The sequence below is a fragment of the Oncorhynchus mykiss genome, chromosome 8, assembly GCF_013265735.2.
Source record: "Oncorhynchus mykiss isolate Arlee chromosome 8, USDA_OmykA_1.1, whole genome shotgun sequence".
NCBI classification, from domain to species: domain Eukaryota; kingdom Metazoa; phylum Chordata; class Actinopteri; order Salmoniformes; family Salmonidae; genus Oncorhynchus; species Oncorhynchus mykiss.
Window position 1 is genome coordinate 74,477,039 of NC_048572.1, and position 25,015 is coordinate 74,502,053.

The following is a 25,015-nucleotide window of genomic DNA, read 5'->3' on the forward strand; positions in this document are numbered from 1 at the left end:
GTTCAGCACTGTTGCTACTCTCCCTAGGAGTGGCCGTCACCACGGAAGAAGCCACTGCTGTCCAAAAAAACATTGCTGCACGTCTGCAAAAGAGCAATTGAATGTTCCACAGCGCTTCTGGCAAAATATTCTGTGGGCAGATTACACTAAAGTTGAGTTTTTGGAAGGAACACACAACACTATGTGTGGAGAAAAAAAGGCAGAGCACACCAACATTAAAACCTTATCCCAACTGTAAAGTATGGTGGAGGGAGCATCATGGTTTGGGGCTGCCTCAGGGCCTGGACAGCTTGCTATCACTGACGGAAAAATGAATTCCAAAGTTTATCAAGACATTTTGCAGGAGAATGTAGGCCTATCTGTCCGCCAATTGAAGCTCAACAGAAGTTAGTTGATGCAACAGGACAATGACCCAAAACACAGAAGTAAATCAACAGAATTGCTTCAACATTTCCTAGTGACAATAGTCCTTGCAGTGCTTCTGTAGTGAAGTCTTGGAGCCCCAAAAACTTATCGGCCGCAGATGTAACGATGTCCAGGTTCTTCGACTTCTTAGACACGTGTGCTGTACAATTAATCACTGTGGCTATAAATGCCACAAAATCCACTTCACAATGAGTGTATCCAGATCACTCGATTGACTTTAAACACTAGCAACTGGTTGCAATGCATCCACTACGATATCTTCAACACTGTTGTCTCTTGCCCCTTCGACTCTCTTCACAGCCACATACAGTGCCTTGCGAAAGTATTCGGCCCCCTTGAACTTTGCGACCTTTTGCCACAGTTCAGGCTTCAAACATAAAGATATAAAACTGTATTTTTTTGTGAAGAATCAACAACAAGTGGGACACAATGATGAAGTGGAACGACATTTATTGGATATTTCAAACTTTTTTAACAAATCAAAAACTGAAAAATTGGGCGTGCAAAATTATTCAGCCCCTTTACTTTCAGTGCAGCAAACTCTCTCCAGAAGTTCAGTGAGGATCTCTGAATGATCCAGTGTTGACCTAAATGACTAATGATGACACTTTTTTGGTAACTACATGATTCCATATGTGTTTTTTCATATTTTCACATGACTTCTGAGGTGGACAATTTTGCCAGATCCAGTGCCTGGTTCTTCTGTTCTTCATCAACACAATTAACCAAAACAAGGTAGATTCTAGTCACCTTGATTGAATCCAACTGCTTTCTTCACAGTCCTCGATATTACAAATGGATTTCCCAAATTAATCTCCTTGTCCCAAAAACGCAGTCCAATAAGAAATGCATTATTGGACCGGTCCTTGTCTTCTTCTACAATTTTTGCTCGTTTTGTTCCATTCTTTGATTTCCCATTGGAAACAACAGCCTGTGGTCTATCTTGGTTTAGTTAAAAAAAAATACTTCTTATAACGATCAGTATTGGAAACGTGGATGTGGGTACACAGACCTGGGAGCAACTGCGGCCCCTTTTGATGAGTTCAGATTTTTTGTGGCCCCCACCCCCATCAAAGTTGCCCATCCCTGTCCTATGCGGAGGCAACCAAAATAGTTTTGAAAGCAAACTACTGTGTTGAAGATATGGGCTGCAATCCAAACTCAAAGTAGACCGACTTGGCCCTAAACCCTCAGGCCTTGAATGACGTTTTACATTGTCACATCCGAATGTACCTTAAATGTCCCTTGCCCAAGCGAGGGAGAGTGATGATCGGAGAGGCAACGTCCTTGGTGAAAATCTTGAATTTGAGGCTAAAAACAACCGACCTGAAGCTATTAATGTACTTAGCAAGCTAACCTAACTAGCCTGCACTCATGTCAGGGAGTTACAGTTACACATAGCTGGCTAGCTAGTTTCAGTTAGCTCATTTATTCCAATAAATGTCAGAATTCCAAAAAACATGTCTATGAAGCTAGCTATGTTTTATAGGCTCCTCAGTATGAGACTAAGCCAATTTGCAAACGCTACAATCAATTTAATCAAACTTTTTTTTTTAGCAAGCTAGCATCATAATTTTATCTGACATGACTAAAAATGCAGCCATGTTGATTAAATATGACACTTTGCGGCCACCGGAGTATGACACGTGACTACAGTTTACATTGAATTGTGTGTCAGATCAACCATCAATTGGATAAAACAATTCCTAAGAAGACCCACTTCTATCTGGAATTTTATTCCTCATCATGTCTTCTCTACTTTTGGTGGCCTTAACTTCATGTTGTTTTGCAATTATAATATTGACAAAGTTCCAGTGAAACTTTCTGCTTTTCATCGGCAGGTTTTCTTGTCATGGTCCTTAATTTATAAACACAATTTTTCTCCACACAGATATTATATATGGAATAATCGGGATATATGGTATAAAAATACCTCTCTGTTTTTAGAATATTGGTTCCGAAATAATATCCTATTGGTGAGCCAACTGGTAAATGCAGAGGGTCTTTTACTCAGTTATAAAGAATTCTTATCACTTTACAAGGTCCCTGTAACACCTAAAGATTTTGCAATTGTTTTAGATGCCATTCCCTCAGGTGTTGCTATGTTATTCAGGAACATGTCAAGACCTGACCCTCAGAGCCTACCTTCTGTTGACCCTGTTGACTCATCAGTAGGAAAGATTTGTTTCTCTTTTGGTCCATTCAACAACAGAGCGATACGATCCTTGTTTCAGCAGGATGTTGTATCATGCCTTATTGGAATGGATTTATTGATAATATCTGTTGGAAAAAAGTTTGGATGTTGCCACACACATTCCTACTTGTTAACAAAATTAAGGAAGTTTCCTTTAAAATTATTCATAAATATTATCCTGCCAACCACTATATGAAGAAGTTTAAGGAAAACATCAACTCAAATTGCTCCTTTTGTAATGACCACCCAGAAACAGTTTTGCATCTTTTTTGGCATTGTATGCATGTAAGAAAACTGTGGCAAGACATCAGTAGGTTTATAATTGAACACATTTATGAAGATTTTACACTATTCTGGAGAGATGTACTGTTTGGATTCTTTACATACAATAGAAATAAGCGGAATCATTTTTATGTAATTAATTTCATTATTCTTTTGGCCAAATTTCATATACACAAATGTAAATTTACAAACAGAAAACCACATTTTCGTAGCCTACAAAAAGAAATTGAACTGTATTTTAAGACGGTTAAATGCTCTACTAACAAAAAAGCTGTTCGATTTGTAAGTATATGCATGTCCCTTAAGGTCCTTGTGTAATTGTAATGTGATATTGTACCCCCTAGCTTGATTGTCTATTGTCTGTAATCTATGTATGCTTGTGTTCCCTCATGTGCTTTATGTATTGATTTGTTATTAATAAAAATTACACAAAAAAAAGAAAAAAAAAGTGTGTCAGATCAACCCCACAAGTGATCAAAGTTCTTTACCTGCTCCCTCGAGCTAAATTGAGGGCCAAGGGGGTAACGTTGGTGAATTGGACCTCCATTTAAAATGGCAATCAAACTGCATCCGGTTGCGACAGGGATTCCCCTGAGGGAAACTGGCTAGTACGAGAGCAGAGGGGGAGAAAACAACCTGTATGGACTGTAGACAAGGTCGCTTTTGTGTCAAACAAGAGAAACGGATACGCTGTGGGTTAAAAAGGTGGATTTTGGAGCATTCATTGCAACTGTTCTTTACTGTATGGCACAAATTACGAAGAAGTTGGACATCATTGTGGCTGCAGCTGAAAAGTATCTAGTACTTCAGGAGTTCACAGCGGAAGATATCCAAGGGGTATTGGCAATGGAAGATGTCCCCCATTTTTTGTGTGTTTTTGTTGGTAGTTTGTATGGATATTTCCCCCAACCCAAGAATGTTCCCATTTTTGGGATCTTTTTGTTTTCATCCCGCACATTAGGTGGCAGCAATACACATTTTTGGGTGTACTCTGCCAATAAACCTTAAAGAAGAAGTAATGGAAGCGAACATAGTTATTATTACATATGTGACGTAACACACTTTAGCTAGTGTTACAGCCTAAAAAGAAAAGTTCAACAACTGGTAAAGAATCAAGCCAACTGCTAGTTTAATAAACCGAAGAACAACTATTCAGCACAGCCTACATTTCAGCAACCACAGCAACTTCTTTTATGATCGAAAAAGGCTTTCAACGCGTATATTGCTTGAAGATCACAGATAAACAACCAGTAGGCAGTTGTAATGGTAAGCGTCGAATCATGTTGAAACGGTTTTGATTATACGTTTAAGTGATGTTTTGATCTGTGGTGTCCATTTTTAAACTTACCATAAATTGCTCCTGTATAATAGAGATAGTTAACATTTGTTTTGACAGGATCGGAAAGGGCGATGCCATTGTGGATTTGGAGTGTGAGGGAGAAGTCATAGTTAGCCCATCATAGCCCAATAATGCACTAAAGAAGCCTAAAGTTACTCCGTATCATCAAAGGACATTAAATGTCCCGTTTATAGACGAAATGCCTCTGGAAGACAAACCCGCTAAATACTCAATCTAAACATGAATCGATTCTCAATTGCCTTACGGTTCTATGAACATAAACCCCTCGACTTTCCTAGCACATTTAAAACCATTTCACAAACGCAAAATACACACGGTTTATTTATATGATTTTATTAAGCGTCATACACCTACCAGTGCCCAGCCCACATGGGTTTACAATTTTCCTTGTACTAAAACAAAATAACATTTTACAAATTATAATAATCATGGCAGGTACAGCTACACTACACAAAAAAATACATTGTTTAATTTTTTTTGCAGCCGTCAGTATTTTTCAGTGTCGACAGTCTTCCGTTTACACACAGGTGTTCAGAGACGCAGATAGCTAATTAGCACAGGTAGTCCACTCTGTCTTCCGTCATTGGGGGCTATTCTATGGGTGCTGAACCCAGTTGTTTCTTTTTAAAAACAAAATTGTTATGTCAGAGCTTCAGTAGTTGCTTTTCAACTCCATCCTAAATCGTTTGAGTTTAATCATCTACTTATCGTGGGTCTTCTTAAGAGCCCCGAGGCCTTCTCTAAAAGGTAACGCAAATTACGGTACGGTTTTGGAAACCGTATAATGTATTTTTCATATCAGGGTATTTTACGACATCATTTAGGGTTTCCGCACAGACATATCTCCATGTTGCTACGCGTGTTAACGGAAAACCGAGGCAGCCATCTAGCGTGCTCGGAACATCTGTGTGTAAGCATTCAGACCCCTTGCCTTATTCTAAAATGGATTAAAGTTTTTATTTATCATCAATCTACACACAATACCCCATAATGACAAAGAAAAAATTGGTTTCTAGAAAACGTATAAAAAACTGAAATCACATTTACATAGGTATTCAGACCATTTACTCAGTACTTTGTTGAAGCATCTTTGGCAGCGATTACAGCCTCGATTCTTCCTGGGTATGACGCTACAAGCTTGGCACACCTGTATTTGGGGAGCTTCCCATTCTTCTCTGCAGATCCTCTCAATCTGTATCAGCTTGGATGGGTACTGTCGCTGCACAGCTATTTTCAGGTCACTCCAGACATGTTCGATCAGGTTCAAGTCCGGGCTCTGGCTGGGCCTCTCAAGGACATTCCAAGACATGTCCCGAAGCCACTCCTGCATTCTCTTGGCTGTTTCCTTAAAGTTGTTCTCCTGATGGAAGGTGAACCTTTGCCCCAGTCCGAGGTCCTAAGCGCTCTGGAGTAGTCTTTTAATTTTTTTTATTTAAAAAAAAAAATTTAATCTGTTCATCTTCCCCTTGATCCTGACTAGTCTCCCAGTCCCTGCCCCTGAAAAACATCCCCACAGCATGATGCTGCCACTACCATGCTACACTGTAGGGATGGTGCCAGGTTTCCTCCAGATGTGACGCTTGGCATTCAGGCCAAAGAGTTCAATCTTGATTTCATCAGACCTGATAATCTTGTTTCTCATGGTCTGAGAGTCCTTTAGGTGCCTTTTGGCAAACTCCAAGTGGGCAGTCATGTGCCTTTTTTTTTACTGAGGAGTGGCTTCCATCTGACCACTAACATAGATGGCTGATTGGTGCTGCAGAGATGATTGTCCTTCTGGAAAATTCTCACATCTCCACAGAGGAATTCTGGAACTCTGTCAGAGTGACCATCGGGTTCTTGGTCACCTCCCTGATCAAGGCCCTACTCCCCCGATTGCTCAGTTTGGCCGGCGGCTAGCTCTAGGAAGAGTCTTGGTGATTCCAAGACTTCCATTTAATAATGATGGAGGCCACTGTGGGGACTTTCAATGCTGCAGATTTCTTTTGATACCTTTCGCCAGATTTGTGCTTCAACACAATCCTGTCTCGGAGCTCTACGAACAATTCCTTCAGCCTCATGGCTTGGTTTTTTTCTCTGACATGCACTGTCAATTGTGGGACCTTTTATATAGACAGGTGTGTTCCTTTCCAAATCATGTCTGATCAATTGAATTTACCCCAGGTGGACTCCAAACATTTCAAGCATAATCAATTGAAACCAGATGCACCGGAGCTCAATTTCGAGTCTCATAGCAAAGGGTCTGAATACTTAAGGTATTTCTGTTTATTTTTAATACATTTGCAAAACAATTTTAAAAACGTTTTTCGCTTTGTCGTTAATGGGGTAGTGTGTGTAGATTGAGGAAAACAATTTAAATAATTTAAAAATAAGGCTGTAACAAAATGTGGATAATGTCAAGGGGTCTGAATACTTTCTGAATGCACTGTAAGTGGGGAGGGAGTGTAGTTGATCAACTGGAGGCACACAGAGCATATGGATCTCTGCAAAACTGCTACAGTAAGTGTGTATTTTTATTTTAAAGATTTTTTCTCACTGTTATGAATGTGAAAGATAAGGGGCATATCATCATATGTTTCGAAAACTGCTTTGCAAGCTATGATTAACGCGTTTTTCTAAACAAATGAAACTTAGCGTCGGAATTGTAGTTCACACTGAGCCAACCGTGGGCAAGTTTTTTTTTTTGAGAGAGAGAGTTCAATTATGGTGAAACTGAGTGGCCTACATATTGATACGAACAACCCAACACCTAGCGACCTCTTCAAGGGGTTCATTGTTGCTGGACCTGGGTTCGAGTCCTGGTCGGGGCTACCCTGCGAATTCACTACACTGGTGTCGGAAGTGGGAGGGTGCCCGTTAGGCCATCGGAGAGGCGTGCACACGAGGGACTTGGTATAGTATTGAAACGCGGCGACATTCTTTCCCAAAGGAAGAGAGTATAATGTAGTGACCAACCCAACACCTAGCAATCTCGTCAAGACCTCTTGGCATAACGGTTAAGGTGTTGGCTTGACAATTGTCGGATCTGGGCTCGAGACCCGGTTTGGGCTGCCCCCAAATTCGCTACAATAGGTTTTCTTTAATACAAGAACCATAACCATTGACCAATCATTCTGTGTATTTTTCTAAATCCTCTGAATTAATCCACAATGAGCAGCCTAGTGTAGAAAGAGGGCAGTGCTGTTATGTTATATCCCCCCCCTCAATATTTATATATTTTTTTTAATGATATTGATGGCATCTTTAATTGCAGGAAAAGTAGAAGGCTGAAAACACATCAGGATCAAAGGAGAATCTCACCTCTTCTGAAAAACACTCTAAAACCAAATCGGTAAGCATTTTGGTCTAATTTGTTGCTGTACTCTTTATTCATCAATATGGAATCTCAACTCAGAATGTACTTAACTGTAAAACATGTGTCCCTTTCTTTGTTTCAGGATAACCTATCTACACAGTGATCTGTCAGCCAGCAGTGACAGTCTCTCAGACAAGACCTCAAAGGTGAGGCTGGTGTTACACAATGTAACTTGCCTCCAATTTGTTTTGCATGCAACTAGGTTGCATTTGGATCGCTTCATATAACACCCCCAGCAAATAATAAGCAGCTTTTAATTTCTTTTTTATGTCTTTATCTGTCAGAACAAACTGGTTGGAGCCATGAACAAGCTGAATCCTTTTAAATCAACTCCCAAAGTAAGACATCATAGCTGTTGTACTAGCCAATGAGATTACACTAATAAGATCCCTCCAGAAAAAAATTGATTTCACTTGTAGAAAATCAATGATTTCGCATGAAATTCATGTGGTTTTTCCATAGGTTGTGCATATTTTCTTTCACTATCATATGACAGTTTGAACTATGAAGATAGAGTAATTACATTTATAACGATGCTTGAGACTGATAGTTTGAGCTGAATATGGTGGCAACATCTACAGCCCGAGAACAAACATACTGAACAAAATATAAATGCAACATGCAACAATTTCTATGATTTTACTGAGTTACAGTTTATATAAGGAAATTAGTCAATTTAAATAAATAAATTAGGCCCTAATCCATAGATTTCACATGACTGGGGATACAGATATGCATCTGGTGGTCACAAAAATGTGTCAACTAACTTTCTGTCCTGAATACAAAGTCTTATGTTTGGGGCAAATTAAATACAATACATTACTGAGTACCGCTCTCCATATTTTCAAGCATAATGGTGGCTGCATCATGTTACTGGTATGCTTGTAATTGTTAAGGGCAGGGGAGTTTTTCAGGATAAACAAAGAAATGGAATGGAGCTAAGCAAAATCCTAGAGGAAACCTGGTTGTCTGCTTTCCACCAGACACTGGGAGATACATTTACTTTTCAGCAGGATAATAACCTAAAACACAAGGCCAAATCTACAGTGGAGTTGCTTACCAAGAAGACAGTGAATGTTTGAGTGGCAGAGTTAGTTTTGACATAAATCTGCTTGAAAAACTATGGCAAGACTTAAATGATTGTCTAGCAATAATCAACCAATTTAACAGAACTTGAAGAACTTTGAAAAGAATAACGGGCAAATATTGTACAATCCAGGTGTGCAAGGCTCTTAGAGACTTACCCAGAAAGATTCACAGCTGTAATCACTGCCAAAGGTGACTCTAACATGTATTTACTCAGGGGTGTGAATACTTATGTCAATTATATTTCTTTTTCATTTTCAATAAATTAGCTAACATTTCTAAAAACATGTTTTCACTTTGTCATGATGCGTTTTTGTGTGTGTATATAAAAAAAATATTTATTTTAATCCATTTTGAATTCAGGCTGTAACACAACAAAATGTGGAGTAAGTCAAGGGTTATGAATACTTTCTGAAGGCACTGTATATAAGGAACCAGGATCAGATGTTGAAGAGCCACCTGCCACCACAGAAAAGCTTCCCAGCCACAGACATTCCTATGCAAGGCCCTGTTCACCTGTTACTGTTCCTGTTTCATTATGTAATTCAAGTCGTATTGCATGTTATTTCTGTCAGAATTACCAATGGAGCCATATCAAAAATGAATCCATTCTGCTCTTTAACTACAGTAAATATTACAATGAATTTAACTGTTGGTGGTGGTGCTTGTATCAATGATTATGATTTTTGTGAAATGTTCGTTAGGATTATGATGGCGTGATGTTTTCAACGTCGTGATAGTGCCGGTTTGTGTCGGTGGTTTTGAGTTCAGTGCAAGTGGTGATGCTGCAGAGATGTTAATCAATATGGTGAGAAGGATGATCCCTTTAAAATAACAGTCTTTCCTTGTTCAGAAGGACAATGAAGATGCAAAGTTACTCAGGGACAAGGAAAGGCAGGAAGAGGAAAAGCAAAAAACTGTGAGTTTGTTACATTTATACCACACACACTTGTTCTACTATCCTAGCGGAGACTTAAAATTGATTTCCATTCTAAATCTTATTTACCCTAAACCTAACCACTAACCATAATTCTAAACATAACTGAAAATAGCCTTTGTGATTGTGGGGACATTGGAAATGTTCTTTGTTTTACTATCCTTGTGGGAAGGATAGAAGATCAAGACCATACACACAATCAAAGTTGCTTCTCTCTTTCGAAAGTCCCCTCTCTTCCTTGTCTCCACCTTTTCCTAAAGTTCCCACCAGCCTTTGCTTCTCTAACTCCTACAAAGTCACAGGAACAGAACAGTGATTGACTGTGGGTGTCCTTGTCAGGTCAAAAGCAATCTGATCCAGAGAGAGAGGAAGGAGAGAACTGAAACACAGCCGGCAGTTCCTCCCAGACCCACTGAAGAGGTAGGCAAACTGCTCCTCCTTACTGTATGTCAAATGTTTTATATATCTCTACTGAGGTTGTTTGTCACCTCTCCACAGGAGCTGAAGGATACAGCCTTACATGACAGACTGAAGAAGAGAGAGACGAACGACAATCAGGTATGGTTTACACCAGTCATGTTCATTTTTGGATGTGTGTTATCTATAGTGGGGTCTGAATTTAATTTGAGGGTCAAAGATCATACTTCCAAGACTTGCTAACCTCTCACCATTAACATGGGGAGGTTAGCATGTCTTGGGGGTATGATCTTTGATCCTCTTGTTCCCTAATAATTATTCACGATTCATTCAGGATTATCCATAATCATTGAAGCATCCACATTAGGGCTGTCCCGGACCAAAAAATAAATACTTAGTCGCCTGAAAGTCATCTGTTCGATTCGCCAATTTTTTTATTTTTATGAGTATTTTCACCTATATAGACACTATGTGTTTTAATAAAATCAACTATATGCATTGAGCTTGTCTAATGCTTTTTAAATGAAATAAAACACAAATGACTCGGGAGCCAGACATCTAGCTAGATAAGCTGAAGAAAAACATAAATTTGACCAAACCATTGTCATCCCTCTCTTGCTGGCTTTTGCAGATTCTGCCATTACTCTCCTGAAGTTGCCGGTAATAGGCTAAATGAGGAGTCGGCAACCTTTCTCATGTAGCATGCCAATTTATCTTACTATTTCTACCTATCTGTGTGCCAGTTGTGGTTTTCATAAGCACATTTTTGTGGAACAGTTTTGTTTTATAATAACGTCTTCATATCTCAGTCATTGTCATGTGATTAATCAAAATTCTATCCAAATTTGAATAAAAATGATAAAAACCTAAAGTGACTCCTATTGCCATTGCCAACTATGTAAAAAAACGTGCCTACATAAAGACAACAAATAAAAACATTGCAGCCTGCAAGTAGAAAATATTCTGATTTAAAAAATAAATAACCTATAAATCACATTGGCTACGCATGGCCTGTCTGCAACCAACTTGAAACATTGTATTAAGTTTGGTCTGGCCCAATGCTTGCCTAACGAACTTGCAACATTGTATAAAATATTCTGGGCGCTCAGTTTCTGTGCCAGTGAGCTCAGGACAAACACAGCTGTAGGCTATTTACGCAAGGGATATGAAGCAGTGCTTGACTTGGGCAGGAGCTCACTAGAGCTGAGTACCGACACCTCAAATGCTCTACTGCTTGAGCTTCTGTTCCTCTTATAGAATATTATCTCAAAAGTATTGTGGAGCTCCTGTACTTAAACAGTACCAGCACCAAAAATGAGAACCGGAACCTATTTGTCTAAGTCAAGAAGTTATCAGATAGGTCTGTTTGATGACGTTTCCACTGGATCGGAGCATGACATTTTTTCCTTTCACGCTGAGTGGTTATCGAAAGGGAAAGAGCTGGAAAGATTTTAAAAATACATTGAACTATTGTCATTCTCAATGGATGTAAAAACATACTTTGTTTGCTTGCTATTTAGGTGAAGAAAACATTACTTTGAGAAGCTCTACAGCCAATCAGAAATACTATCAGATCCCCAAATGGGCACATTCCTATTCCTACATTTGCGAGCAGGCCAGGTAGCCTACAGGCCTACTTCTAAGGGTAGTCAAACTCCAAGCGGGCTGTCATGTGCCTTTTACTGAGGAGTGGCTTCCGTCTGGCCACTACCATAAAGGCCTGAAAGGTGGAGTGCTGCAGGGATGGTTGTCCTTCTGAAAGGTTCTCCCGTCTCCACAGAGGAACTCTGTCAGTGACCATTGAGTTCTTGGTCACCTCTCTGACCAAGGCTCTTCTCCCACGATTGCTCAGTTTGACCAGGTAGCCAACTCTAGGTAGAGTTTCTGTGGTTCCAAACTTCTTCCATTTAAGAAAGATGGCGGAAATTGTGTTTTTGGTGACCTTCAATGCTGTAGACATTTTTTGATACTCTTCCCCAGATCTGTGCCTCGACAATATCCTCTCTCTGAGCTCTACAGACAATTCCTTCGACCTCATGGCTTGGTTTTTGCGCTGACATGAACTGTCAATGGTGGGACTTTTTATTTAGACAGGTGTGTGCCTTTCCAAATGATGTCCAATCAATTAAATTTACCACAGGTGGACACCAAGTTGTAGAAACATGAAGCATGATCAATGGGAACAGGATGCACCTGAGCTCAAGTTCGAGTCTCATAGGCAAAGAGTCTGAATACGTACAGTACCAGTCAATGGTTTTTCTTTGTTTTTACTATTTTCTATATTGTAGAATAATAGTGAAGACATCAAACTATGAAATAATACATATGGAATCATGTAGTAAACAAGTGTTAAACAAATCTACATTTTATATTTGAGATTCTTCAAAGTAGCCACCCTTTGCGTTGATGACAGCTTTGCACACTCCTAGGTCAGTTAGGATCACTTTATTTTAAGAATGTGAAATGTCAGAATAATAGTTGAGATTTATTTAAGCTTTTATTTATTTATTCACATTCCCAGTGGGTCAGAAGTTTACATACACTCAATTAGTATTTGATAGCATTGCCTTTCAATTGTTTAACTTGGGTCAAATGTTTCGGTGTAGGCTTCCACAAGCTTCCCACAATAAGTTCCTCCTGACAGAGCTGGTGTAACTGAGTCAGGTTTGTAAGCCTCCTTGCTCGCACATGCTTTTTCAGTTCTGCGCACAAATGTTCTATAGGATTGAAGTCAGGGCTTTGTGATGGTCACTCCAATACCTTAACTTTGTTGTCCTAAAGCCGTTTTTCCACAACTTTGGAAGTATGCTTGGGGTCGTTGTCCATTTGGAAGACCCATTTGCGACCAAGCTTTAACTTCCTGACTGATGTCTTGAGATGTTGCTTCAATATATCAACATGATTTTCCTTCCTCATGATGCCATCTATTTTGTGAAGTGCACCAGTCCCTACTGCAGCAAAAGGACCCCCACAACATGATGCTGCCACCCCCGTGCTTCACGGTTGGGATGGTATTCTTTGGCTTGCAAGCCTCCCCCTTTTCCCTCCAAACATAACGATGGTCATTATGACCAAACAGTTCTATTTTTGTTTCATCAGACCAGAGGACATTTCTCAAAAAAGTACAATCTTTGTCTCCATGTCCAGTTGCAAACCGTAGTCTGGCTTTTTTATGGCGGATTTGAAGTAGTGGATTTTCTTTGCTGAGTGGCCTTTCAGGTTATGTCGACACAGTACTCGTTTGACTGTGGATATAGATACATCTGTACCTGTTACTTTCAGCATCTTCACAAGGTCCTTTGCTGTTCTGGGATTGATTTGCACTTTTCGCACCAAATTACGTTCATATCTAGGAGACAAAACGCGTCTCCTTCCTGAGTGGTATGACAGCTGTGTGTTCCCATGGTGTTTATACTTGCGTACTATTTTTTGTACAGATGAACGTGGTACCTTCAGGTGTTTGGAAATTGCTCCTAAGGATGAACCAGACTTGTGGAGGTCTACAATTATTTCTGAGGTCTTGGCTGATTTCTTTAGATTTTCCCATGATGTCAAGCAAAGAGGCACTGAGTTTGAAGGTAGGCCTTGAAATACATCCACAGGTACACCTCCAATTGACTCAAATGATGTGAATTAGCCCATCAGAAGCTTCTAAAGCCATGACCTCATTTTCTGAAATTGTCCAAGCTGTTTAAAGGCACAGTCAACTTAGTGTATGTAAACTTCTGACCCACTGGAATTGATACAGTGAAATAATCTGTCTGTAAACAATTTTTGGAAAAATGACTTGTCATGCACAAAGTAGATGTCCTAACTGACTTGCCAAAACTATTGTTTGTCAACAAGAGATGTTTGGAGTGGTTGAAAAATGAGTTTTAATGACTCCAACCTTAGTGTGTGTATATATATATATATATATATATATATATATATATATATATATATATATATCAGCAACAAAAAAAAAACTCCTCTCACTGTCAACTGTTTTATTTTCAGCAAACTTAACATGTATAAATATTTGTATGAACATAAGATTCAACAACTGAGACACAAACTGAACAAGTTCCACAGACATGTAACTAACAGAAATGGAATAATGTGTCCCTGAGCAAAGGGGTGGTCAAAATCAAATTAAGTCAGTATCTGGTGTGGCCACCAGCTGCATTAAGTACTGCAGTGCATCTCCTCCTCATGGACTACACCAGATTTGCCAGTTCTTGCCGTGAGATGTTTCCCCACTCTTCCACCAAGGCACCTGCAAGTTCCCGGACATTTCTGGGGTGAAGGGCCCTAGCCTTCACCCTCCGATCCATCAGGTCCCAGACGTGCGCAATGGGATTGAGATCCGGACTTTTCGCTGGCCATGGCAGAACACTGACATTCCTATCTTGCAGGAAATCATACACAGAGCGAGCAGTATGGCTGGTGGCATTGTCATGCTAGAGGGTCATCTCAGGATGAGCCTCTTTTAGTGTCATAAGTTTTCATAACTGTGACTTTAATTGCCTACTGTCTGTAAACTGTTAGTGTCTTAACGACTGTTCCACAGGTGCATGTTCATGTTTATGGTTCAAGCATAGGAAACAGTGCTTAAACCCTTTACAATGAAGATCTGTGAAGTTATTTGGATTTTTACGAAGTATCTTTGAAAGACCTTGTCCTGAAAAAGGAACATTTCTTTTTTTGGTGTGTGTATATGTACATACAGTGGGGCAAAAAAAGTATTTAGTCAGCCACCAATTGTGCAAGTTCTCCCACTTAAAACGATGAGAGAGGCTTGTAATTTTAATCATAGGTACACTTCAACTATGAGAGACAAAAAAATCCAGAAAAATCACATTGTAGGATTTTTAATGAATTTATTAGCAAATTATGGTGGAAAATAAGTATTTGGTCACCTACAAACAAGCAAGATTTCTGTTTCTCACAGACCTGTAACTTCTTCTTTAAGAGGCTCCTCTGTCCTCCACTCGTTACCTGTATTAATGGCACCTGTTTGAACTTGTTATCAGTATAAAAGACACCTGTCCACAACCTCAAACAGTCACACTCCAAACTCCACTATGGCCAAGACCAAAGAGCTCTCAAAGGACACCAGAAACAAAATTGTAGACCTGCACCAGGCTGGGAAGACTGAATCTGCAATAGGTAAGCAGCTTGGTTTGAAGAAATCAACTGTGGGAAGAATTATTAGGAAATGGAAGACATACAAGACCACTGATAATCTCCCTCGATCTGGGGCTCCACACAAGATCTCACCCCGTGGGGTCAAAATGATCACAAGAACGGTGAGCAAAAATCCCAGAACCACACGGGGGGACCTTGTGAATGACCTGCAGAGAGCTGGGACCAAAGTAACAAAGCCTACCATCAGTAATTCACTACGCCGCCAGGGACTCAAATCCTGCAGTGCCAGACGTGTCCCCTGCTTAAGCCAGTACATGTCCAGGCCCGTCTTAAGTTTGCTAGAGAGCATTTGGATGATCCAGAAGAAGATTGGGAGAATGTCATCTGGTCAGATCAAACCAAAATATAACTTTTTGGTAGAAACTCAACTCGTCGTGTTTGGAGGACAAAGAATGCTGAGTTGCATCCAAAGAACACCATACCTACTAAGAGGCATGGGGGTGGAAACATCATGCTTTGGGCTGTTTTTCTGCAAAGGGACAAGGACGACTGATCCGTGTAAAGGAAAGAATGAATGGGGCCATGTATCGTGAGATTTTGAGTGAACCTCTTTCCATTTCAAGGTCCTGGAGTGGCCTAGCCAGTCTCCAGCTCTCAACCCCATAGACCATTTTTGGAGGGAGTTGAAAGTCTGTGTTGCCCAGCAACAGCCCCAAAACATCACTGCTCTAGAGGAGATCTGCATGGAGGAATGGGCCAAAATACCAGCAACAGTGTGTGAAAACCTTGTGAAGACTTACAGTAAACGTTTGACCTCTGTCATTGCCAACAAAGGGTATATAACAAAGTATTGAGAAACTTTTGTTATTGACCAAATACTTTATTTTCCACCATAATTTGCAAATAAATTCATTAAAAATCCTACAATGTGATTTTCTGGATTTTTTTTTCTTCTCATTTTGTCTGTCATAGTTGAAGTGTACCTATGATGAAAATTACAGGCCTCATCTTTTTAAGTGGGAGAACTTGCACAATTGGTGGCTGACTAAATACTTTTTTGCCCCACTGTACGTATGTGTATGTATATACACTACTCAAAAAAATAAAGGGAACACTTAAACAATACAATGTAACTCCAAGTCAATCACACTTCTGTGAACAATACATTTCACATGCTGTTGTGCAAATGGAATAGACAACAGGTGGAAATTATAGGCAATTAGCAAGACACCCCCAATAAAGGAGTGCTTCTGCAGGTGGTGACCACAGACCACTTCTCAGTTACTATTCTTCCTGGCTGATGTTTTGGTCACTTTTGAATGCTGGCGGTGCTTTCACTCTAGTGGTTTCATGAGACGGAGTCTACAACCCACACAAGTGGCTCAGGTAGTGCAGCTCATCCAGGATGGCACATCAATGCGAGCTGTGGCAAGAAAGTTTGCTGTGTTTGTCACCGTAGTGTCCAGAATATGAAGGCGCTACCAGGAGACAGGCCAGTACATCAGGAGACGTGGAGGAGGCCGTAGGAGTGCAACAACCCAGCAGCAGGACCGCTACCTCCGCCTTTGTGCAAGGAGGAGCACTGCCAGAGCCCTGCAAAATGACCTCCAGCAGGCCACAAATGTGCATGTGTCTGCTCAAACGGTCAGAAACAGACTCCATGAGGGTGGTATGAGGGCCCGATGTCCACAGGTAGGGGTTGTGCTTACAGCCCAACACCGTGCAGGACGTTTGGCATTTGCCAGAGAACACCAAGATTGGCAAATTCGCCACTGGCGCCCTGTGCTCTTCACAAATGAAAGCGGGTTCACACTGAGCACATGTGACAGATGTGACAGAATCTGGAGACGCCCTGGAGAACGTTCTGCTGCCTGCAACATCCTCCAGCATGACCGGTTTGGCGGTGGGTCAGTCATGGTGTGGGGTGGCATTTCTTTGGGGGGCCGCACAGCCCTCCATGTGCTCGCCAGAGGTAGCCTGACTGCCATTAGGTACCGAGATGAGATCCTCAGACCCCTTGTGAGACCATATGCTGGTGCGGTTGGCCCTGGGTTCCTCCTAATGCAAGACAATGCTAGACCTCATGTGGCTAGAGTGTGTCAGCAGTTCCTGCAAGAAGAAGGCATTGATGCTATGGACTGGTCCGCCCGTTCCCCAGACCTGAATCCAATTGAGCACATCTGGGACATCATGTCTCGCTCCATCCACCAACGCCACGTTGCACCACAGACTGTCCAGGAGTTGGCGGATGCTTTAGTCCAGGTCTGGGAGGAGATCCCTCAGGAGACCATCCGCCACCTCATCAGGAGCATGCCCAGGCATTGTAGGGAGGTCATACAGGCACGTGGAGGCCACACACACTACTGAGCCTAATTTTGACTTGTATTAAGGACATTACATCAAAGTTGGATCAGCCTGTAGATCAGCCTGTAGTGTGACTCCAAATCCAGACCTCCATGGGTTGATAAATTTGATTTCCATTGATAATTTTTGTGTAATTTTGTTGTCAGCACATTCAACTATGTAAAGAAAATAATATTTAATTCATTCAGATCCAGGATGTGTTATTTTAGTGTTCCTTTTATTTTTTTGAGCTGTGTGTGTGTGTGTGTGTGTGTGTGTGTACAGTGCCTTGCGAAAGTATTCGGCCCCCTTGAACTTTGCGACCTTTTGCCACATTTCAGGCTTCAAACATAGAGATATAAAACTGTATTTTGTTTGTGAAGAATCAACAACAAGTGGGACACAATCATGAAGTGGAACGACATTTATTGGATATTTCAAACTTTTTTAACATATCAAAAACTTTTTCAGTTTTGGGCGTGCAAAATTATTCAGCCCCTTTACTTTCAGTGAAGCAAACTCTCCCCAGAAGTTCAGTGAGGATCTCTGAATGATCCAATGTTGACCTAAATGACTAATGATGATAAATACAATCCACCTGTGTGTAATCAAGTCTCCGTATAAATGCACCTGCACTGTGATAGTCTCAGAGGTCCGTTAAAAGCGCAGAGAGCATCATGAAGAATAAGGAACACACCAGGCAGGTCCGAGATACTGTTGTGAAGAAGTTTAAAGCCGGATTTGGATACAAAAAGATTTCCCAAGCTTTAAACATCCCAAGGAGCACTGTGCAAGCGATAATATTGAAATGGAAGGAGTATCAGACCACTGCAAATCTACCAAGACCTGGCCGTCCCTCTAAACTTTCAGCTCATACAAGGAGAAGACTGATCAGAGATGCAGCCAAGAGGCCCATGATCACTCTGGATGAACTGCAGAGATCTACAGCTGAGGTGGGAGACTCTGTCCATAGGACAACAATCAGTTGTATATTGCACAAATCTGGCCTTTATGGAAGAGTGGCAAGAAGAAAGCCATTTCTTAAAGATATCCATAAAAAGTGTAGTTTAAAGTTTGCCACAAGCCACCTGGGAGACACCAAACATGTGGAAGAAGGTGCTCTGGTCAGATGAAACCAAAATTGAACTTTTTGGCAACAATGCAAAACGTTATGTTTGGTGTAAAAGCAACACAGCTCATCACCCTGAACACACCATCACCACTGTCAAACATGGTGGTGGCAGCATCATGGTTTGGGCCTGCTTTTCATCAGCAGGGACAGGGAAGATGGTTAAAATTGATGGGAAGATGGATGGAGCCAAATACAGGACCATTCTGGAAGAAAACCTGATGGAGTCTGCAAAAGACCTGAGACTGGGACGGAGATTTGTCTTCCAACAAGACAATGATCCAAAACATAAAGCAAAATCTACACTGGAATGGTTCAAAAATAAACATATCCAGTTGTTAGAATGGCCAAGTCAAAGTCCAGACCTGAATCCAATCGAGAATCTGTGGAAAGAACTGAAAACTGCTGTTCACAAATGCTCTCCATCCAACCTCACTGAGCTCGAGCTGTTTTGCAAGGAGGAATGGGAAAAAATGTCAGTCTCTCGGTGTGCAAAACTGATAGAGACATACCCCAAGCAACTTACAGCTGTAATCGCAGCAAAGGGTGGCGCTACAAAGTATTAACTTAAGGGGGCTGAATAATTTTGCACGCCAATTTTTCAGTTTTTGATTTGTTAAAAAAGTTTGAAATATCCAATAAATGTCGTTCCACTTCATGATTGTGTCCCACTTCTTCACAAAAAAATACAGTTTTATATCTTTGTTTGAAGCCTGAAATGTGGCAAAAGGTCGCAAAGTTCAAGGGGGCCGAATACTTTTGCAAGGCACTGTGTATATATATATATATACGCGCTACTGCTTGACAAAATAAAATCTTGGTCGACCAAACAATCGACCCGTTGACTAATTGGGGTCATCCCTAATTCACATTAATATATTTAGAAACATATATTATATCCTTATTTACAATAAAAATGACTCCAATGACACACTACATTATATACCATTAATTTCTATTGGGCACTAAATCTGAAACCCAACTAAAATAAACTGCAAATGCATCCAAGCATGATGTTGTCATTGCATTCTAGGACCAAATGCTAAACTTTTGACACTTCAATTCTAAGATTATTTAGGGGTGTCAATTTTGACCCCTACCCTTTTTGAGAAAAAACAAGTATTACTTGTTAACAAAGTCTTCCTCTGAGCAATTGTTTTAGTATAAAATATAATGGAGCATACAATATAGCTCAGTATTTGAATTGTTTATTTTATACAGTTATTACTGCTCATCTTTATCAAGGATGTCAATCATTTCTGACCCCTCTGTATATGTAGTGTACCGGTATCTCTGTTTAATTAATGCACAATTCAGATGGTGACTATATTCGTCCTTCTGACTATTTCAGGCTAACCGTAATATGATGCAGAGTGAGAGGAAAGGGAAAACTGCTGAAACTCCAGTGGTTCCTCCTAGACCCACAGAAGAGGTAGGCTTGGATGATTGACTGGTCAGGATTTATAATCATATCTAAATTATCTGTATCTATCAGTTATCCTGTGTCATGGTGGCTCAAATAGGAGGATTTTGTCTTATGTTTCCAGGAGATAAACAGACCAGCCAGACGTGGTCAGCAAAATACAAAAAAAGACAATCTGGTAAGCGCATGCACATACGCTCGCACACACACGCAAACACATGCACACTCCTTATCTGTAATTTATTTTCTAGGACCAATGTGATGATGAATGCCTTAAAGAGGGTGAATCTCTCTTCCTGGTGGTAAAAGAGGGAGAGGACAAGGATGAAGAAGAGGCCGTGGTTAAACTTACAGATAGCACATCAGTAAGTTTGTTTTCATCTTATATTCTACATCCCCCTAGACCTCGACCTGTATCCACAAAGCTTCTCGGAGTAGGAGCGCTGATCTAGGATTAGTTTGGGCTTTTAGACCGTAATGACATATTGACAGGTGGGGTCCTGATCCTAGATAAGCACTCATACTCTGATACGCTTTAGGAATATGGGCACAGTACTCTATCCTTGCTGTGTTCATGCAAATATCAGGGTTTCACTTCAATTCAGTTAAGATTATTCCATGATTAAATGCTGGTGTTTTCCAGATTTTCTCACCATGTTTCTAACAGACACTGAGTTTTTTTTAAATGTTTTTTTTATTTTACCTTTTATTAAACTAGGCAAGTCAGTTAAGAACATTCTTATTTTCAATGACGGCCTAGGAACAGTGGGTTTAACTGCCTTGTTCAGGGTCAGAACGACAGATTTGTACCTTGTCAGCTCAGGGATTTGAACTTGCAACCTTTCGGTTACTAGTCCAACGCTCTAACCACTAGCATATCCTAACCACTAGGTGAACCAAATTAACACTTCCCTTTACTTGCCCTTTGCGTTAATGTATTGATTTGCATTCTATTGTTCTTAGGCCAATATGCGAGAACCCACGAGACACAATCCTTTCATGCCACGTGGTGCTGGAGGCAAGGTAACGTTCAAACCTCCTATTTTCATGCACACACATCTGTTGATCTCCCATTGTGTACATTGTAGTTCCCTTCCTCCAGGTGTTAACTATGGTTTACAATATGCATATTATGGTTCCATTGTGGGATAACTGTTATAGTCCTCTAGTGTAAAAGTTGTTATATTTGATTATTGTCTGTTTCAGGGTAAAACCAAGAAGCGTGAACCCCAGCAGGGAGTTTCAGTCAGTGACTCAACAGAGGTAGCTCTGCACCCTGACACTCCTACTAACACTGTTCTGCCAGATACCCGTGCTGTTTTAATGGATATCTACTGTACAACTGTCACTCCTGAGGTTTTGTTTGTGTATGCGATTGCTTGACTGCCACAGTTAACAGACTGTAAAGTGGCCCAGGATTGCAAAATGGCTGTCACATGAGGTCTATTAGATGACTAGCTCTTTTTTTTTTCTTGGTCACTGGAAGGATTTTCCCACACGGTATTCTCTGACTCCCAACTAAGATTTAAAAAAATATATATATCTTCTGTTCTCTTTATCTCTACCTACCAAAAACCCAGCCACACCACCTCACCCCTTACTTTGCATTGTGAATTTATTAGATTGCTATTTGCCTGAACTTGTTCCCCTGCTTCCTGTTTCTTTGAACCCTGGAAGATTTTAGATGCTCAACTTCTGCAAAACAGCAGAGAAAGGAACTGAAATCCAAAATCGCAACTTGAAATCTGAAACTGACCACATATTTTCTCAGTTCTGGCCTGTGAATCTGATCTCTGATTAATTGTCTCTATATCTTGGTTGCTACACTGGCAGCAAAAACATTGGTTTGCCAAGAAATGTTCTACTTTTCTTTAGTGTGTAGAATGTATACATAACAGCATGTCATTTATCACCCCTGCCCTCTCAGAACAAAGGTGGAAATAAATCATTATTCGACCAATTGGAGGTATTCCGTATTAATCCAGCGGAGCCAGAGCAGCAGGTTGGTTTCTGTAAACAATGTTAATAATATCAATCTGTGCTCTTAAATACCCACAGATTTACTTTTCACTCTTGGTTTCCTCTAACTGCCATGGAGTTGTGCAATTGATTTTAAATAGATTTTTGATTGAAAAGTATGATTTTCTGAAGCTGATTTAGGAAAATGTGTGTCTCAGCAGAATATGGATGGCCTGATGGAGTGGTGGAGCACAGTGGAGCGTGAGTCCGAAACATGCACACATACACACAATACTAGCGTAGGGGTATTCCTTAAACTTGATCCAAATGAAGCCCTTTCTCTTTTGCTGCAGAGTGGGAAGACATGCCTCAAGAGCATGACATGACTGAGAAAGAGGAGGCCAAGTAAGTGATTCCTTATGTTGGGTGTTACCTTATGTGCGTGCACCTGTATAGAACAGCCATGTTATAAAGCTGGTAAATCATACTATAGTAAGTAAGCATGGAAAATACTAATTCATCTGAACTTGTTTTCCAGGGTGTTTGCAGTGACAGCTGAGAAGGTGCAGAAAGGTATCCGTGTGTTCAACAAGCTGTTCTCAGAGCGTGCAGAGAGCCTGTGGCAGCACGTCATTGACCTTAACAACATTGCAGACGCCCTCGACTGTTTCAACAAGAAGACTAAGATCGCCCAAATCACTGGTGGTTCCACCAGCGCGGTAGGAGGCGTATGTACCATTGTAGGCCTCGCCCTGGCCCCCGTCACCTTCGGAACCTCTCTGATTGTCACGGCGGTGGGGCTGGGCGTGGCCACGGCGGGTGGCCTCACCACGGCTGGAGCCGGAATCTCCAACACGGTCAACAACTCCATGGACCGCAAGAAGGTGGAGGCCATCGTGACGGACTACCAGGAGAAGATAACCGACATCAACAAGTGCATGCTGTTCATCAAGCAGGGGATTGAGAGTCTGCGCAGGTTCGACCTGCTGAAGATGAAGAAGCATGCGTACAACCGCGACTTCCCGGGCCTCAACAACATCTACGAGGATGGTGCCATGGCCGGGAAGGCCATCCTCATTAACGCCAATGAGATGATGCGTGTGGTGCAGATAGCCAACGTGGCGGGCAGCACCGCTGCAAGAGCTGTCCAGATTGCTAGCATGGCCACCGGAGTGCTCACCGGCCTCTTTGTGGGCATGGACATCTACTTTGTGGCTAAGGACTCCAAGGAGCTGAAGAAGGGAGCCAAGTCAGAGTTTGCAGCCAAGATCAGGGAGGTGGCGACCCAGCTGCATGATGGACTGGTGGAGCTCAATGGCATACGGGTTGAGCTGCAGTCCTCAGATCCAGGCAACACCAATGAGACCAACATCCAAAACACAGATAATACCAATTACAGCAAAAAAACAGACATCTCTGATGACGATATTAACAACTATTAAACCTCTATCAACAAAAGCAATGTTGATAACAGCAATACTTCAGATAACAGCCATAAGACCAGAAAAATCCTAAACTGTATTTCCAACCCATCTCTACAACGACACATCCTGTCAGCATTAACACTACTAGTAGCAACGTTGAGGCTCTGATTCCCGTGTCTCTCTTTCATAGCACAAGCACCCATGCCTGAAACATTTTTTTTAGACTGCAAAAATGGAACCAGATGATATCTCCAGTCATCACTGGCTTGGGTTAAGAACTGTTATTAAAACTTACCTCTGTAATATCTAGCAAAATAGTATATTGTATGACGAGCTCATGTCCACATTTTCCCTTGTCTTGCCCCAAAGAGTTGTATTGTAGTTGTGCGCATTGTGCCTATCTCGACAATATTATCTACAGGACTTTATGAAAAGTAAGGGTTGAAAGTTAAATCAGTTTGTTCATGGGGGCAGGAAACAGTTCACAGATGGAAATATGTTTGTTTTTTAATATTACAAATACATTCTCATACACATTATGGAAGGGATCGTTGTGTCTATATTTTCTAGTACAGACTAGTGTAAAAAGCTAAATGTAATATTTTAAAGTTCAGGCAAATATTTTGATGGTTTCGATTTTTGATAGATACACACACACAATCTTTGTACATACCTATGGTACTATACATACAGTACCAGTCAAAAGTTTGGACACACCTACTCATTCAAGGGTTTTTCTTTATTTTTATTATTATAGAATAATAGTGAAGACATCAAAACTATGAAATAACACATATGAAATCATTTAGTAACCAAAAAAGTGTTTAAATATATTTTTATTTGTTTAAGCATACAGTGCCTTCGGAAAGTATTCAGACCACTTTACTTTTTCCACATTTTGTTACATTACAGCCTTATTCTAAAATTGATTTGTTTTTCCCCTTAATCTACACACAATACCCCATAATGACAAAGCAAAAAAAGTTTTTTAGAACATTTTGCTAATTTATTAAAAATATAAAACATTGCAAGTATTCAGACCCTTTACTCAGTACTTTGTTGAAGCACCTTCAGCAGCAATTACAGCCTTGAGTCTTCTTGGGTGTGACGCTACAAGCTTGGCACACCTGTATTGGGGAGTTGCAGATCCTCTCAAGCTCTGTCAGGTTGGATGGGGAGCATGGCTGCACAGCTATTTTAGGTCTCTCCAGAGACGTTCGATCAAGTTCAAGTCCGAGCTCTGGCGGGGCCACTCAAGGACATTCAGAGACTTGTCCCGAAGCCAATCCTGCATTGTCTTGGCTGTGTGCTTAGGGTCATTGTCCTTTTGGAAGGTGAACCTTTGCCCCAGTCTGAGGTCCTGAGTGTTCTGGAACAGTGTTTCATTAAGGATCTCTCTGTACTTTGCGCCGTACATCTTTGCCTTGATCCTGACTAGTCTCCCAGTCCCTGCTGCTGAAAAACATTCCCACAGCATGATGCTGCCACCACCATGCTTCACCGTAGGTACGGTGCCAGGTGTCTTCCAGACGTGATGCTTGGCATTCAGG

At 40.9% G+C, this 25,015-nt stretch overlaps 1 protein-coding gene across 6 annotated transcripts; it reads left to right on the forward strand.

The window, feature by feature from the left end:
* The first annotated feature begins 3,468 nt into the window (after positions 1–3,468).
* On the forward strand, positions 3,469–24,084 carry LOC110530582. 6 transcript variants are annotated; one of them, XM_036986217.1, is made up of 17 exons: positions 3,469–4,168; positions 7,516–7,593; positions 7,700–7,763; positions 7,902–7,955; positions 9,067–9,243; positions 9,557–9,622; positions 9,980–10,060; positions 10,139–10,198; positions 20,011–20,091; positions 20,207–20,260; positions 20,334–20,447; positions 21,046–21,105; positions 21,289–21,345; positions 22,010–22,084; positions 22,260–22,302; positions 22,395–22,446; positions 22,580–24,084. In XM_036986217.1, exons 5-17 carry the CDS (start codon positions 9,148–9,150, stop codon positions 23,481–23,483), a joined length of 1,743 nt encoding a protein of 580 aa, XP_036842112.1. In that variant the 5' UTR covers positions 3,469–4,168; positions 7,516–7,593; positions 7,700–7,763; positions 7,902–7,955; positions 9,067–9,147; the 3' UTR covers positions 23,484–24,084. The 6 variants fall into 6 exon arrangements, with proteins under 6 accessions (XP_036842112.1, XP_036842114.1, XP_036842115.1 ...); XM_036986219.1 differs by having other exon boundaries at positions 22,263–22,302; XM_036986218.1 differs by lacking the exon at positions 3,469–4,168 and adding an exon at positions 4,867–5,009.
* The last annotated feature ends 931 nt before the right edge of the window (positions 24,085–25,015 follow it).

Bases quoted from the DNA above. Each gene is read 5' to 3' on its own strand.
- LOC110530582 (XM_036986217.1), top strand. From the start codon at position 9,148: ATGTTGAAGAGCCACCTGCCACCACAGAAAAGCTTCCCAGCCACAGAC. The intron at 20,448-21,045 runs GTAAGTTTGTTT...TATTGTTCTTAG, and splicing joins AACTTACAGATAGCACATCA to GCCAATATGCGAGAACCCAC. The intron at 21,346-22,009 runs GTAGCTCTGCAC...CTGCCCTCTCAG, and splicing joins CAGTCAGTGACTCAACAGAG to AACAAAGGTGGAAATAAATC.